Below are 14,292 nucleotides of genomic sequence, written 5' to 3' on the forward strand. Positions count from 1 at the left end.
CTATAGGAATCACTGTTCATTTCCTTCATTCTTTCTCTACTTGGATTATTGCTCTTCTGCAAACACTGCACAACTGCTTAAAGAAAAAATAGAAAAGAAAACCACACCCCAAGCCCCAAATTACTGAGTGCAATGTACTTAAATTAGGACATATAATAAAAGGATTGTCATGTTCCCTTGTGGATCACTCCAGAATTTTCTGCCCAGTTACTGGCAAATGGACAAAATTCTCTAAATTCTTGCATGTCCTGGCATGTGTGTGATGGCCTGAGTCTGTTCCTCATCATTTCTACTGTATTCTTGGAAGTTGTATCTCTGTGTCAGGCAGAAACAGGAAACAGTGCCTTCGGAAGAATGTCTGCCATATGTCAAACTAAGGAAAGCAGTCGGGTGCCGGGGGCTGGGGGTGAATGGGGAGCCAGCAATGGGACGATCAGGGATTTTAATTAAGCAAAGCTCCCTCCCACCCCAAGCTCTGGCATGGCCTCCCTCCCCCTGTTACAAATGGAAAGCTACAAAGGAGGAAGGACTTCTCTGGGCTGACAAAGAAATACCACGGCAGAGCCAGCGAACAGCATCCAGTGCCTTAAAGCTTGCTACCTTCCTACCCATGGGAGGAACCAGCTCCTAAAAATGAATAGCTTTTTGCTGCAGGAAGGATGGAGAAGCAAGACATGGTGCTTCTTTTTCTTTTCTTTTTTCTTTTTAAATTAAGAATAAATAAAGTAATAATTAAACAAAAGAATAGACAAAGATTAAAATGCAAAATTATAGATATCCATTTAAACATTTTGAATAGCTTCTTTTTCAAGGCTTCCCTAATGGAGAACATCCTTCAAAACCTCCTAATTTGTTGGTAAATTACATTATGCGAGTTGCATTTGTTCTCGCCCATTACCACACTGGCTGAGCTTAGGAAACCAGTAATGTTGCTATGATACAAGGAACCAGTCATCTCAGTTTTGGCTCCTTTCCACATATTTAAAAATACCAAAAAGCTTTAGAGAACGCCAAGAGGCTGTGGAAATTCTTGTAAGGCTACATTGGGATTCAATGCAGCTTTTGCAAACAGAGGAAATAGGGAATGGGGAAAGATGGCTGAAAGGGAGTTTTGAGAGTTTCGTGGATAGTGATCCGTGTGTAAATGGGAGTGATGGTAACAGATTTGGGTATCAGGAGGAGATACAGAACTTTATAGATATTCTTAGGTCCTTGGGGCCTGGGAAGCTGCTCAGTGCCTGATCTGCAAACTAAAGCCAAAGCTTTTTCAAAAGCTAAAAAGAAAAGAAAGAAAAGAAATTGAAATTTCTTAGGCATCTTCAATATCTCTTTCAAAACATGCCACAGAAATAGCAGAAAGTTATTGTACTACACTTCAAAATAATCAGAGGGAGAGAAAGCCAAGGTTTCAGTACTGAAAGTGAATGAAAGAAAAATCACACTACTTAAAATGTCATTACTAATAACATGAGGACTAGTCCAAAAGTAATGTCTGCTGTTTCATTATACTGGCTTGTGTCAGAACTGGATGTTGGTGGGATGGGAGTAGAGGCTGAACCTTCCCACCAATATCTCATTGCACGTTGTTGCCATGCGACAGATGGCAGCAGAGAGGCAGTCTGACAAATGGCGCCTGACATGGAAGTGTGTCTGAAGCAAAGGTGTGACACTGAATTCCTCCACGTAGAAAAAAACGGCACCTGTTGACATTCACTGCTGCTTGCTGGTTGTTTATGGAGACCAAACATTGGGTGAGAGCACAGTGAGGTGGTAAGTGGTGTATTTCAGCAATGGTGACAACAACAGTGCGTCACCCCCACTGCTGCAGATTTTTACGAGTGCAGCATGCAATCTTTTATTCTCTGCTGGTGAAAATGCACAACTAGTGGTGGTGACTGTGTTGGAAAACAGTGTTTTGTAGCTCAGAATCATCTCTATCAAGTAGTGTTATTGTGCTTTTTCTATCTGTTGTAGTTTCCATGGAAATAAATAGGAGGCTTTACTTTTGGAATGACCTACATATTACTACTGGAACTTTATGCTATGTGTTCAAAGAGCTACTGTCAAAAGAGTATTTTCCTCTTGAAATTAGATGTTTGATATAATCTGCAGTATGCATCTAGACACCCAGAAGAACTTAAGTCACCTTGTTTTTACTTTTTGGCACTGCTTAAGAGTGTGACAAGTAATCTACAAAGCATCTCCAACCTGCTTAGGCAACTCCGCATCCATAGACTTGTTGGCTCTGTGATGAAACAGAGTCATCTAAAGTTAACCCAAACCTCAAGGCTCCCTCCCTGCCTCCAGGAGAGAACCTCTGTGGCTGGACTGTTGTAAAAAGAATTAATCTTCCTCTTGCTTTGCTGACTTTCCCATTGGCTGCTCTGTGGTTGAGATCTCCTTACAGTTTTAATGACTAGATACACACCTATCGTGCCTTTAATTTAAATGCTCATAAATAGTTTTGAGGCATCTGCAGCAATAGTTTATGAAAGCTTTCCAAACAAATAAAAAAAAGGCAATGAATCAGAAGCAGGAGGGTAACACGCTACCATCAATTTGTTGCTGTTCTGGAATCTGTAACAATTTTGAATAAAAACTTTGACATGTTAGTATGAAACATTGCACTTATACTGTACCAGTTCTTTCTTTTATTGGTAATTTCTAATAATCACAGTAATGTCTTTCTCTTGTGAGGATGCACAGGAGTTTGTGTTTAAATTTTTTGCCTAAAATGTGCAAAATATACAGTGATTACCTTGTGGAAACAGAGTAGAATTCCTCCTTGAAAATACATTCCTTGTCTGCCACCATTATATTTTTTACATCTTCTGCTTTTATTCCCAAATTAGATCCCATTATGGTCAAAAGAATTCCACCATTCAGTGGTCCAGTCTTTGGCTCGATCTGTGTTTACATGAGAGAAAGTAAATAAATAGATATATCAGTGACCCTAAGCATGTCTAAACACATGCAGGTGGCTGCTGCTGATTGCTGTCTAGTCCAGCTCCATTTTCCAATATTTCGTATTATTAAGACCGGATCCTTCCTCCATGGCCATCCCTTTGCACTCAGTGCATAAATGAAGTACCTGAAAAGGTACTTTTCAGTGTCTATAGCTGTTTCCAGATATTTTGTTCAAACTTGAACCTAACAAAAGCTTTGAAAAAACTATTATATACCAACATTATTAGTATTTAGTACTTAACCTGCAATCATGTATAAACAGCATCACTTTTATTTTTCTTCCCCGCTTGCATAATCTTTCTCAGGGAACCAGTATTATACAAATATTCTTCTCCATGCTTTTAGGATACCTGATTTCCTTGGCAGACTTCAAGTGTTTACCTGCCATTTCTTCTCAAATACAGCATCACAGCCAGTTTCATCCACTGTGCCACTACTCTGGCTGTACCCACACTGCACCCCCAGCTGCACAGCCCTGGGAGATTCTTCATGTCTCTGCCAGTGCAAGGCACAGTTTTCAGATTAAACTGAACGAAATATCCCCATTATGACTCAGCATCTGCCATAACACTATGGCATTTTATGATGGCTGGGATATATTTTTATCAAATAGTGTGTGTGGATTTCAATATACTGATGCCACTGTCATGGTCATTTAGATGCACTCGGTTGAAGTACTTAGAATGTTTTCTAGGCAACAATGCCCAGAAACACAGCATTTGGCTTGTAACTGAAAAAGCAACTGCTAGAAGTAAAGGAGAGCATATTGCTTCTTGTTTTGGTTGTTGGTTCACCAGGTGGAACAAAGTTCACTAAGGGCTGCACATCTGGACTCTCCAACTTCTCTCATTCAACTTCTACAGCCTCAGGATGCATCAGGTTTCAGTAAGAGTTTGCTTGGATGCTGATGAAAGACAATGTACTGGTAAGAAGGAAAATAAAAAGGAATCTTACACGAGTGATTTCTGGATGAGGACACGTGTTGGTGGGAGGAGCACGACACAGCTTCTCATACACACACTTGCTTGGCTTGCCATCCTCTTCACACCAGACACACTTGTAGTCTTCATGGGCGGCAAGGCACAAACTGCAATCACTTCGTCCATAGGAGCAATTGTACAGGGTCACTGAAAAAGAGATGGTAAATGCACTTAGACATTATCCTAAAAAGAATCCTATATACAAAGCCCCCCATTGCTCAGCTCAGTCCTGTGAAGAAGCTGCACACTGTGCACTTAACCCCTGAATGCTACTGGAAGAAAACCTTGTTTATTGCTGGACAGAAAACCTTCACAACTATCCATGTGCAGAGTACAAAATATATGATCAAGAAGAACTCAAACAGTTTTGGTTACTCAGTCTTTGTCAAAACAGTTAAGCACAAATTCTTTTCTTTGAGCATCCTCAGTGAACCCGGCTATAAGGCAGCTCAAAGACCAGCTCCAAAAGCAGGTCCTGCTGGAGCACCAGCTGCCAGAGGCTGAAGGCCACAAACTCCCATGGTGTCACTGGGACAGACACAGCTGGCATGGAACCCAGGCAGTTGTGTATTTATAAGACAAGATCCACCTTTGTTAGCTGTTTCCACGACACTTGGACCTTACCAATATCATCATGAAAACCCCAATGAAATATAAAGTCAACACTTATGAAACATTATCCTTTGTCCTAGTTATACCTCCCTTCTTCTCCATTCTCTTGCTTTTGTCTCCCCTTGCCTGGAGTTGCTACTCTGACATGTCTTATTTCTTCTGCAGTGGAGTTTAATCTCAGTTCTTCTGAACGAGGAGATCAGGTCCAACAGTCATGGACTGGTGAACCAAGCACCAGCTGCCCCAGACACACAGAGCTTATTTTGGCACCTGTCCATCTCTAGTATGATGCACAGTCACTGAACAAAATCAGTTTTTCCAAATGGATGCAAAGATTTGAGATGTAGCTGGTGGTTCAGCACCATAAGGAAAGCCTGGCTTTGCAAAAAAAAAAAAAACACTTGGAGACGCACTTGAGAGCTAGCCCAGAAGAAACAGACTGAAGAGATGCCACACATATCTCTGGGGAAAGCATGCATGTGGCAGAGATTATTCAGCGCATGAGAGCTGTGCTTCCCTGGGCAGGTGAGCTGGTTATCACAAAGAGGGGAGCTTCTTGATCCTTCCTTTTATGTTTTCCCTTCATCCCTGCTTATCCCATCCCTGCTCGTCCCTACCCTTTGGCTGTCCTATTTTTCTGGCCATGCAGCCTCACCCTCTGTCACCAAGGCTCTGGCACCTGTTGAGTCTTTTTGTAAATCAGCTTAACCTAGAAGAGGAGCAGAAAACTATCCAGCTTTCCTCCTGTGCTCTTTCAAGTGTTAAATGTGTGCACAGATGGGAGTGGGGAGTACATGACAGAGAATTAGCATCTCCCCCTCCCAATGGCCATTAGCTGTTTAAGCTCATTAAGTCTCAAGAAATGGTACCCTTAGTGACACTGTTTTTTTCCCCAGGGAGATGCACCCTTAAAGATGCAGTAAACAAACCGACGTACATAGAGGAGACCAGTGGGCAAGAGTGCCTGGGATAATCACTTGGAGATTGCATGTGGTAAAAGCCTTCAGAGATGTCCATTTAAAGAAGACTTCTACTCTCAGAGTAGCAGGACTCCAGAAAGGACACCAACAAACCCACCCTTTAGTCACTAATTTTTCAATGCATTTGATGTCCTCCCAGATAACAGCAGAAGCAGCAGCAGCTTTTAACATCTAATATCAAGAGGCTGCCATGTCAGATTCCTACTGAAATGAAAAAGTAAAATGAGAACACTGGTTTTCCTTTATTTTCCAGCAGTGTCCTCATTCCCACTGCCAGGTCTGAACAATTATTACAGATATCTAAAATATCACTGTTGTCTCTATACTATTTGTATGAGAGCATATAATTTCATAAGGGCAAATTTTCTCTAAATGCTGCATATTTAAAAAAAAACAAAACAAAACAAATCTGTGTTCACTTTCACAGCTATAGTCTCTATTAGAATAGCACGTCTTTATTCTTTCCATTACAATGAAGAGTTAATGCAACAATGAAGGCTTCTTTTAACCCTTCTTATATCTAATCAGCATATTCACTTGATATCAAGCAGCTCTGCCAGGATGCACTCAGACGAGACATCCTTGGAGGTGTTTGCAAAGACTTTGACGTTAGTAACAGTGAATTGATGGGGAAGAGGATGCATTTGATTCAGCTCTTCTCTTGAATTTACAAGGAAGGGCTGAGCACAAAGTAGGAGCAGCACCATTTGCTTCATATGTTGAGTGCATCAGTGTGGAATCACTGAGTTAATAAATACAAGCCAGTTAAGAATTTTTAATGATTAGTGTTAACTCCTCATTCTGCAGGTTGGATGTGAAGGAAGTGAAGGGGAAAAGCACCAGACTGACAGCTCTACTATGTTGACTGTGTGCTGCTGACAGAAGAAACAGCACAGTCAGTAGCAAGGAAGTTTCCTCATGGCCAGCCACTAGCTCGCTTCCTTCATGCAGCCCTCAGAAAGGCTACTACAGCATAGGAACCTGAGCAACTAATACTGTTAAACAAACCTTCTCTTCTTCCCTATGCCTTCCTAAACCCCACACTACCCACCCACACCAACATAAGGCCACCTGGCAGAGCAGGGCAGTACGCCTACAGCACCACTTTGTTGTGTTTCTTTGGCCGGAGAGAGATTTTTGCTCCATCCCCCTATAAACAATGTTAGCGCTGCAGTGTCTTGACATCCCTCACATCCCATTGCATAAATGCATCCAAGAAAGCTATGGCCTTAAAGCATTAAACACTCCCCTTGTTCACTGATCAGCTCATTAAATGTACCAGCAGCAAGCCACTCATTAGATTCAGACTCTTATCCATCACCTTGAGATACCAGCTGTGAAATCATTGATAAAAAGGACAAAGGATAAAAGGACTATATTGGATTTCATACTGTTCAGCACCCCTGACGGCACAAGATGTAAAAGCACTGTCGTAACTTAGTATTCGCTAAGTGTCATACAAAGGAAGGTTCTTTGACTGGCAGGTTCAAAGGTGCTTCTCAGCAGCAATCATATACCCTAAGTCAATTCTTTTCAAGATGCATAAAAAATACGATGCTCTGGATTTCATCGGGCAAGGAAATTTTAAAGCAAGAGAGAATTTGGGTACAAAAATCTTTTATAATAAAATGAGATGAGACATATGTTGATAATTTTTCAATTCCTCTCTTGCAAGGATTCTGTATTTTGATTTGAATGATACCCTTTCTTTAATAACTGAGCTACTGCCTTTATTCTGTGGTTTTGTTTTTCTTTTTTTTCCCAGGCTGGGAAAAAGATGTTGGGAACACTTGGTCAAAATTCTGCAATTTTAAACACCACAGCCTTTAGAATGGAAATGAAGACACCGAGACTGCAGTGCGACCTCCCCATAATGTTCATGCCAGGTTTTCTTTTAAGTGCTTTCATCACTGCACACAAAGCCATAGGGAAAATCTGAAAACGTATTTCTGTGCTGCCAGTGTGACAGGGGGATCAATTTAAGTATTGTTCAGACGGAAAAATAAGGTCTTCAGATGTAATCTGTAGGGAAAATTACTTGGGGGTAGTATTAGTTTTCCCGATGTTGACTCCTCTCACAAGTAGTAATAAGATTGCTGCCTTGCTGTTTTTCCAAGATCATGCCCTAATACATTGGTCCAAAGACATGCCAGGCGGGTCCCAGTTTCCAGGTATAGCTCCACTGATTTTAATAGAGCATTCTCACCTCGGCTCCAGAATAAACCCACAGACATAATTACTGTAGGTTGAAAGAAGTAAAAATAAAATAATAAGCAATTTATATCAGATATCAAGTCTTTATTTGTGTGATATACTCAATATATTTTTGTTGTTGTTGTTGCCATAGAAATAAATGAATAAAGTAATGAGATGGAAGCACACGGAGTGTTTATGCATCTTTCTGACTGCCAGCAGACACAAAGGCTGCTGAGTCTGATGCTCAGGAGCTGAGACAGCTGTAAGTGCAGACTTCAGGTGAAGTCCAGATGAGTGGCCGTAAGGAAAATTACCCCTCTGTTAATGGGGGGAGAAAATTCATTGCAGCTTTTGCAGGCTGGGGGAGCAAAATGGCCTTTTGAAAAACAAACCACTAAAGTACACTTGAAGTGTGAAGTTTTGCTTAGGATTGCCTTTCAGAGCAACTTCAAACTTCAGAATCCCAGCAACATCTTTAAAATGGCCTTTAAATATAAAACATTGATATTTAATTCATGAGCTTAGTATTAATTACTTCTGAACTGTCAGATTTGATTATTTCACCAAAGCCAATAAAAACTGGAAATGTAACATTCTTATCCACAAATCCTAAAACTACAACGAGTTTCCTGTTTACTCTAATTACCCACCCCTTGCCCCCATATTTTGTACTTACCCATCAGTTTGCTGTCAATCTTAACCTTGTCTGTTCTTATGGATAATTTAAGTTTTAAGGTTTCATTTGCACTATAGGAGAACTGAAAAAGATGATATTATGGAGATTTAATTTTGCAAGGCAAATTTCATACCCTTCTGTGATGCTTAATAGTCAGAGCTGCGAAGGTTTTAGAAGCTACCCAAAACCATATGGTCTTTTTTTTCCACCTTGGCCCAATATATTTATAGAAAAATGTTTTCATGAACCTAATCCTTCATGTTCAGAATTTTCAAGTACCAAGGGAGAGCAATTTCTGAACGCCTACTTTTCATTAATTTAATTTACGTTGGGTTATAAGTATCCAAGCAGCGAGGGTACTGTTCGGTGTCAGTAAATATAGCTGTGGACCCTGCTGAGTTCTCCCTTCCCACACCATCTGGTCCCATTATTTCTGTGGCCACGGCAGGCTTGCACCACACAGAGAGGAACCCTCTTGCATCTTTTGCAGTGCAGCCCCCTCATTATAGCCAAGGCACACAGTTTACATGCTCCAAGACACAGGCTTCTGCTGAGGCTGAAAGACAGCAGCAATAACAACAGGTGGGAGAGAAAAACAGCAAAGAAAATATAATGACTTCATAAAGGAAATTATTTGTGCTTGACTCAAATGCTGCATAAATGTTAATTAGCTCTCCAAACCACACTCTTAGCAAGCTAATAGGGTTAAAGCCAACGTAACATTTGTGAGTTTAGCTTTGAACTCAGTAGACTTTTTTAAAATACTATTTTCTTTCTCTGTAAAATGGACCAGAGAGAAAGATGCACAGACATTAAGTAAGCCAAACAACAGCATACTGTTACCATTTCCATTTTACAGATGTAAAATCTGTGCTATGAAGAAGATAACTGGGAGACCTCTGTAATTCTCATCTTTTATCTCGATAGTTTAACCTGATTGCATTAAAAGTGGAGAATAAAAGAGTAATGGCCCTGGATTCCTCCAGGGGTGATACAATGAACCCATTGATTCAGAAATATAGCAAAATGATCCAGGACTTTAAGGGGAGACCCCGGGAACTCTGAGCCAAAGCTCCTGCTTTTGGTTGCTACTACCAAAGGAGAATCTCCACCACAGGTGACTTTCTTTTCCAAGGGAAGCCAGTGCAGCATACTTCAAGACACACATGTACACTGAAATAGGACAACGAAAACAGCATATACTTGGTAGGCAAACCATGTTTCTGCACTTACCTCTTTACTCGTGAATGAAAATCTTCCTTCATCTGCTGCCTCAACAGGAGCTTCAAATTCAAACTGGCTGTTTCCAACCACAAATTTTTCATCCTGTGGAAGAGAGAAGCTCAGCTTTCAGTTTTTACAACTTCACCAAGGGCAGTAACCAGGCAATATATTGTCCAACACTGGAAGTAATAAGATCAGATGGAGAAAGCTAACCAGTTAAAGTCATCACCTGAAAGCCAAGCTAGTGAAAAGTCCAGCCAGTGCAATCTGCTGCCTCCTGCACCCCTCCAGCATTCCCTTAAGGTGCAAGCATGGAGAGGTTCAAATAAAGCAACAACATATCTAGCACTTGGTTTCAGAGAGCGTGAAGGAAAAGCCGAGACACGTGAAAGCTGGATGGTTTCACACATCAGATGTGTCATTAGTAGAGCTGCTTGAGTTCTGCCCTTTAAGGTTTTCTCTGTGGGATTACGGGCAGAGTGGGAAGGCAAGAATTAGACAGCAAATGGGAACGAACATCCCTCAGACTTTGCTGGCTTTGTTTTTCCTGCTTCACCAAGACTCCAGCTGTGTTTTCACAAGACAGTCTTTGATGGTAGCACCAGTTTAAGGGTATTCCTGTCTCCTACAAGCTTTCTTCTCTCCACCTTGTAGCTCAGAAAAGCCACAGATTCCTGCCCCTAGGCTGCAGCACCTGAGCAGCACTGGCACAACTCTCAGCATCGCTGTTCTCAAGAAAGGGACTGAGCCAACTAAAAAGCAAATCATGGCACTGTTCCTGTGCTGGGTCAGCTTCCCATCCTGGCCCACAGCACAGCTGCCTGTATAGCTTTGCCAGAAGAACCAGATTAAGAAACAAATGGAAAGGATGTTTTTAGAAAGTACTGGTGAAGACTAACAGAGGCCACAAGAATACAAGACCACCTTCATCTCTAATGCTTTTTAGGCCCCACTTTCAGTCACTTGCATCTCAGAGAACTTAGAAGAAATACTCAGTAACTTGATCTCTCTTGCTCTGAGGGTTACTAAGTATACTACTGCTGTCATCAAAATCTTGTATGTGAGGATAATAAATAAATCTTTAATGCTGCCATCACTGGCAGCTCACAGGTCAGGTTTATTAAGTAATGCAGTGGAAGCCCCTCTTATTGCCCCTTTGCTGTGACAGGTTGGGCAGTGGACACAAGAGCCCACCAAGGTTTGGGGCTGAGGAGAATCATGTTCTCAGCTAGGCAAAGGGCCTGGCTCCAGACTCTCAAAGGTTTATATATAGAGGGATGCAGACCTTTTACTTCTTCCTTCTCAGAACCTGCATACAGAAAAGAAGCTGCTGAGCTCACAAAGATCTTTTCTGCAATATTTGGAGCCCATTCTGTTTCACATCCTCCAAGTGTTAAATCACCTTACACATCTCTTTTTTGAAGAATGATGCCTCACTGTCCCTGTTTTACATTTCAAAAGTGGTCAAATTCTGCTGCTGCTCCTGTGGAAGCTTTCCTGCATGTTTAACAGGCTGTGCTCAGAGAGGAGGGGGACCTCGGTGTGCATGATGGCTGCCACCTGGAGAGAACAGAAATCAGGCTGCCATGCTGGGCTCTACAGCAGATGGCCCAGAGCTCTACTCAGCAGCCTGGGTGTAGGAGAGAGAATGTAGCAAACACTAAGAAGTGATCTATACATCAAACACTCATGACAAAGACAAATCCAAATGGGAAGTTACTTATAATGAAAATCTTTGGGAGGCCAATAAGGTTATCTTGGTGCTGATACATCTGTCTCTCCTACCATGCCAGCCTTCCATGGATTCAGCTGGAGAATGTCTCTTAGAAGTTGCATGCTGATCAGTGTTAAACTTCCATTCAGTGCCATTCTCAGCCACTTGCTCTGAATGCAGCAGTTCTCAAGAGAAAAAGGACAGCTTGGGTTTACTTCTGCTTCCTACTGCAATTCTTTTATAGGAAGCAGGGTCAGAAAAATAGTCAGTAGCTTCTCATCTTATAGTCTACTTCCTTCCAGCAAAGGCTCTCACAAGATTTATTTATTGTAGTATAAGTGTTCACAAGTTAAGAGGATTATACAAAAACTGTAAACTTATTCTTCTACCCTGACCTTAACCACCAATCTGCTTTTATGAAGATGCTGCCTAGTGCACTTGGTCATTATCAGTGTAATAACATACTGTGGCTGTGCATGCTTTTTTAAACAAAGTACAGATTAAACTAAGATATCAGAGATAATAGTTCAAAGTAACAACAGAACATTTATTTTTGCTGATCACCTTCTAAGCAACAATGTAGGCAAATAAAATATAAAAAAAAAAAAGGATATATGCCAATGTTCTAATCAATAAAGTCCTTAAATGCGCTCACGGCTGCGTGACTGCCACCTCCAAACACACTGTAATGTCCAGGACATCCTATGACAGAATACTTTAATGTGCGAAGCCACATTCTAATATGCACTTGGGCTGAGGGCCAATCCCTAAGAGATTTGCCCATATGTTTCTCCTGACCCACCCTGTCTTCCATGAGAATGTTACCCCATGTTGAATGTAGGTTATGCCATTACTCAAAATAACTTCCATTTATCAAACTTACTGCTCCAGGTAATATGGTTACATAGGAACAAGTGTCTCCATGATTACAAATATTTCACTTATTTGTGTATTTTCACATGTTCTTAGAGCTCTGTGCATACAGATGTAAAGCTCTGTGTGTGCCTGTTCAATTTCTGGCACTGAAGGAATTACAATTCTGCTGTAAAAATACACCTCTGTACTGGGACACGTGAGCTACTCCCATGACAGAGAAGATGTTTTCACTAGTCTCTCAGCTAAGAAAAACTACTCTGACATCACTTGATATGCATTTTTCTCCAGTGTCTCTCCAAACTAGGGCCTATACATTCATCTGACTTAGAGAAACTTGAATTTCACACAAGGCTTTCCGGATCCCAGTTAAATAAATGCATGCTGGTCTGTTCTGTAGGTAAACTGTTAAATATTGTTACATTATGACAAAGCATTCAAAAACACTGTGTGGGTTTGGCTTTGTTAAACGTAATTGATACCGCTGGAAAAAAAAGGGAGGAGGCATTTTTTTTCTTTTCTTTACTAGCATTAGTTCAGAAAGACTGAGGTGTTTATTCACACAATGATAAACAAGGTGAATGAGATTAGCATAGTAGGTTCCTTCTGCTGTATCTCATCCTTGGAGGAAAAGAGTCCTCTAAAAGGTAAATCTGGCACATCTAGATTATGATATGATATTGATATGATTGTAGCATTCATGGTTTGCCTTCTAACTTTCTCTGACCACACTTGTATTACTGTTATACTCCTTTTTTCCTTCTGTTTATCTTTTTCCTTCTTTTGGTAGGCATAGCAGAGGTGATGGAAGGATATTGTAAGCTATTCATTACTTAAATTTGGCAAGGTAAAAAGAAAAAACCTCAAAAAAACATGAGTCTTCTTTAGTTGAACGATGGCTGGTGGTTTAAGTAATTGATACAATGCAGCATGTCTACCATTAATTGCATTTAAACAGAGAAACGAACAGCAGAAACTAAGAACAATACCTAAGCTATCATCTAAAGAAGTTTTTTAAGCTTTCCTTTTATCAGACAAACACTAAGTTCTATGCATTCTACATACCCAGGTGATAAAACAATTAAAGTCTGAGTCAAACTAGCTGCTTGGCTTTGCAATTGTCTGTCCAAGAAAGAGAAATCTTTGCTACATCTGGGACAGTGCCTGCTTTTTTGGTTTGATGGTTAAAAAATAATAACAAAAGATGTTTTCCTCCAAACTAAAAATCACACAGTTTCTGAGTTGTTTTTTTGTTTGTTTGTCTGAAAAGTGAAAAGAGAATTAAGCAAACCATACAGCGCTATTTTAGAATACCAAAAAGCAAGTATTTAATTAGAAAGCGAGATGAAAAAAAGCAGACTTCCTAAAATTCCTCTCCTTTCATTAGCTGAAAAATAATTCTCAAGTTGTTTCAGGAGGTCTACTTTACGTGGAATTTTAAAATAAAATTCATCTGCCTGTTAATGATATTTTGTCTTGCTGTGATTTTGTCCTTGTGGTCACTCCACATTTAGAGACTGTAACCAACATTACTTCAAATTTAATGTGTAGCTCTTCTTTAACATTATGAGCAAGAATTATGAGCAAGAACACCCAGAAAAGCAGAACCCGATGCCTGAAGAGTGGGTGTGGCTGGAATTAAAGTGGAATAAAAATGACAGCCAGCTTTGAATTAATCCGCTTACCTGATAATAAGCTAGATGTCTTCCCTCAAAATGCACTGTTGTTCGGTACTCCATAGGTATTATTGATGGGTTAGGGTTTAGAAACTGTGGGCATTCTTCTTCCTGGGGAGATAAACATTTTATCCATTATTCAAAACAAAAGTCTTATCACAACAAGCTCCGGTGGCCTTCGGACAATGGGATGATTGTTCTAAATAACTTTGTGCTTAAAATACAGTGACAGGTTTGATTACACCCTTTCAAATTAGACATGCTAAAAATGACTACGGCATATGTCAAAACCGTGGGTGATTATCTTTCCCAGCCTTGAAATCTTGTTCCTCCCATTGAAGCAAAGTAAAAGGAACAAAAATATCCTTTCAGGAGCTATTCAGTCACACTGCCC

General features: G+C 40.5%; 1 protein-coding gene across 11 annotated transcripts in view; it reads right to left on the bottom strand.

Moving 5' to 3' along the window:
• PLXNB2 (plexin B2) overlaps positions 1–14,292 on the bottom strand; it is a 245,409-nt gene that overhangs the window by 45,551 nt on the left and 185,566 nt on the right. For all 11 annotated transcript variants that reach the window (XM_085521146.1, XM_015852624.3, XM_085521181.1 and 8 more), the window contains 5 exons: positions 13,908–14,009; positions 9,645–9,737; positions 8,412–8,493; positions 3,922–4,094; positions 2,759–2,907 (listed from right to left, as the gene is read on the bottom strand). In XM_085521146.1, the coding sequence (XP_085377272.1) occupies positions 2,759–2,907; positions 3,922–4,094; positions 8,412–8,493; positions 9,645–9,737; positions 13,908–14,009 (599 nt within the window). The remainder of the gene's footprint in view (positions 1–2,758; positions 2,908–3,921; positions 4,095–8,411; positions 8,494–9,644; positions 9,738–13,907; positions 14,010–14,292) is intronic.

This window comes from Coturnix japonica, chromosome 1 (genome assembly GCF_054131305.1).
Source record: "Coturnix japonica strain WE chromosome 1, WE-NBRP24, whole genome shotgun sequence".
Taxonomy (NCBI): domain Eukaryota; kingdom Metazoa; phylum Chordata; class Aves; order Galliformes; family Phasianidae; genus Coturnix; species Coturnix japonica.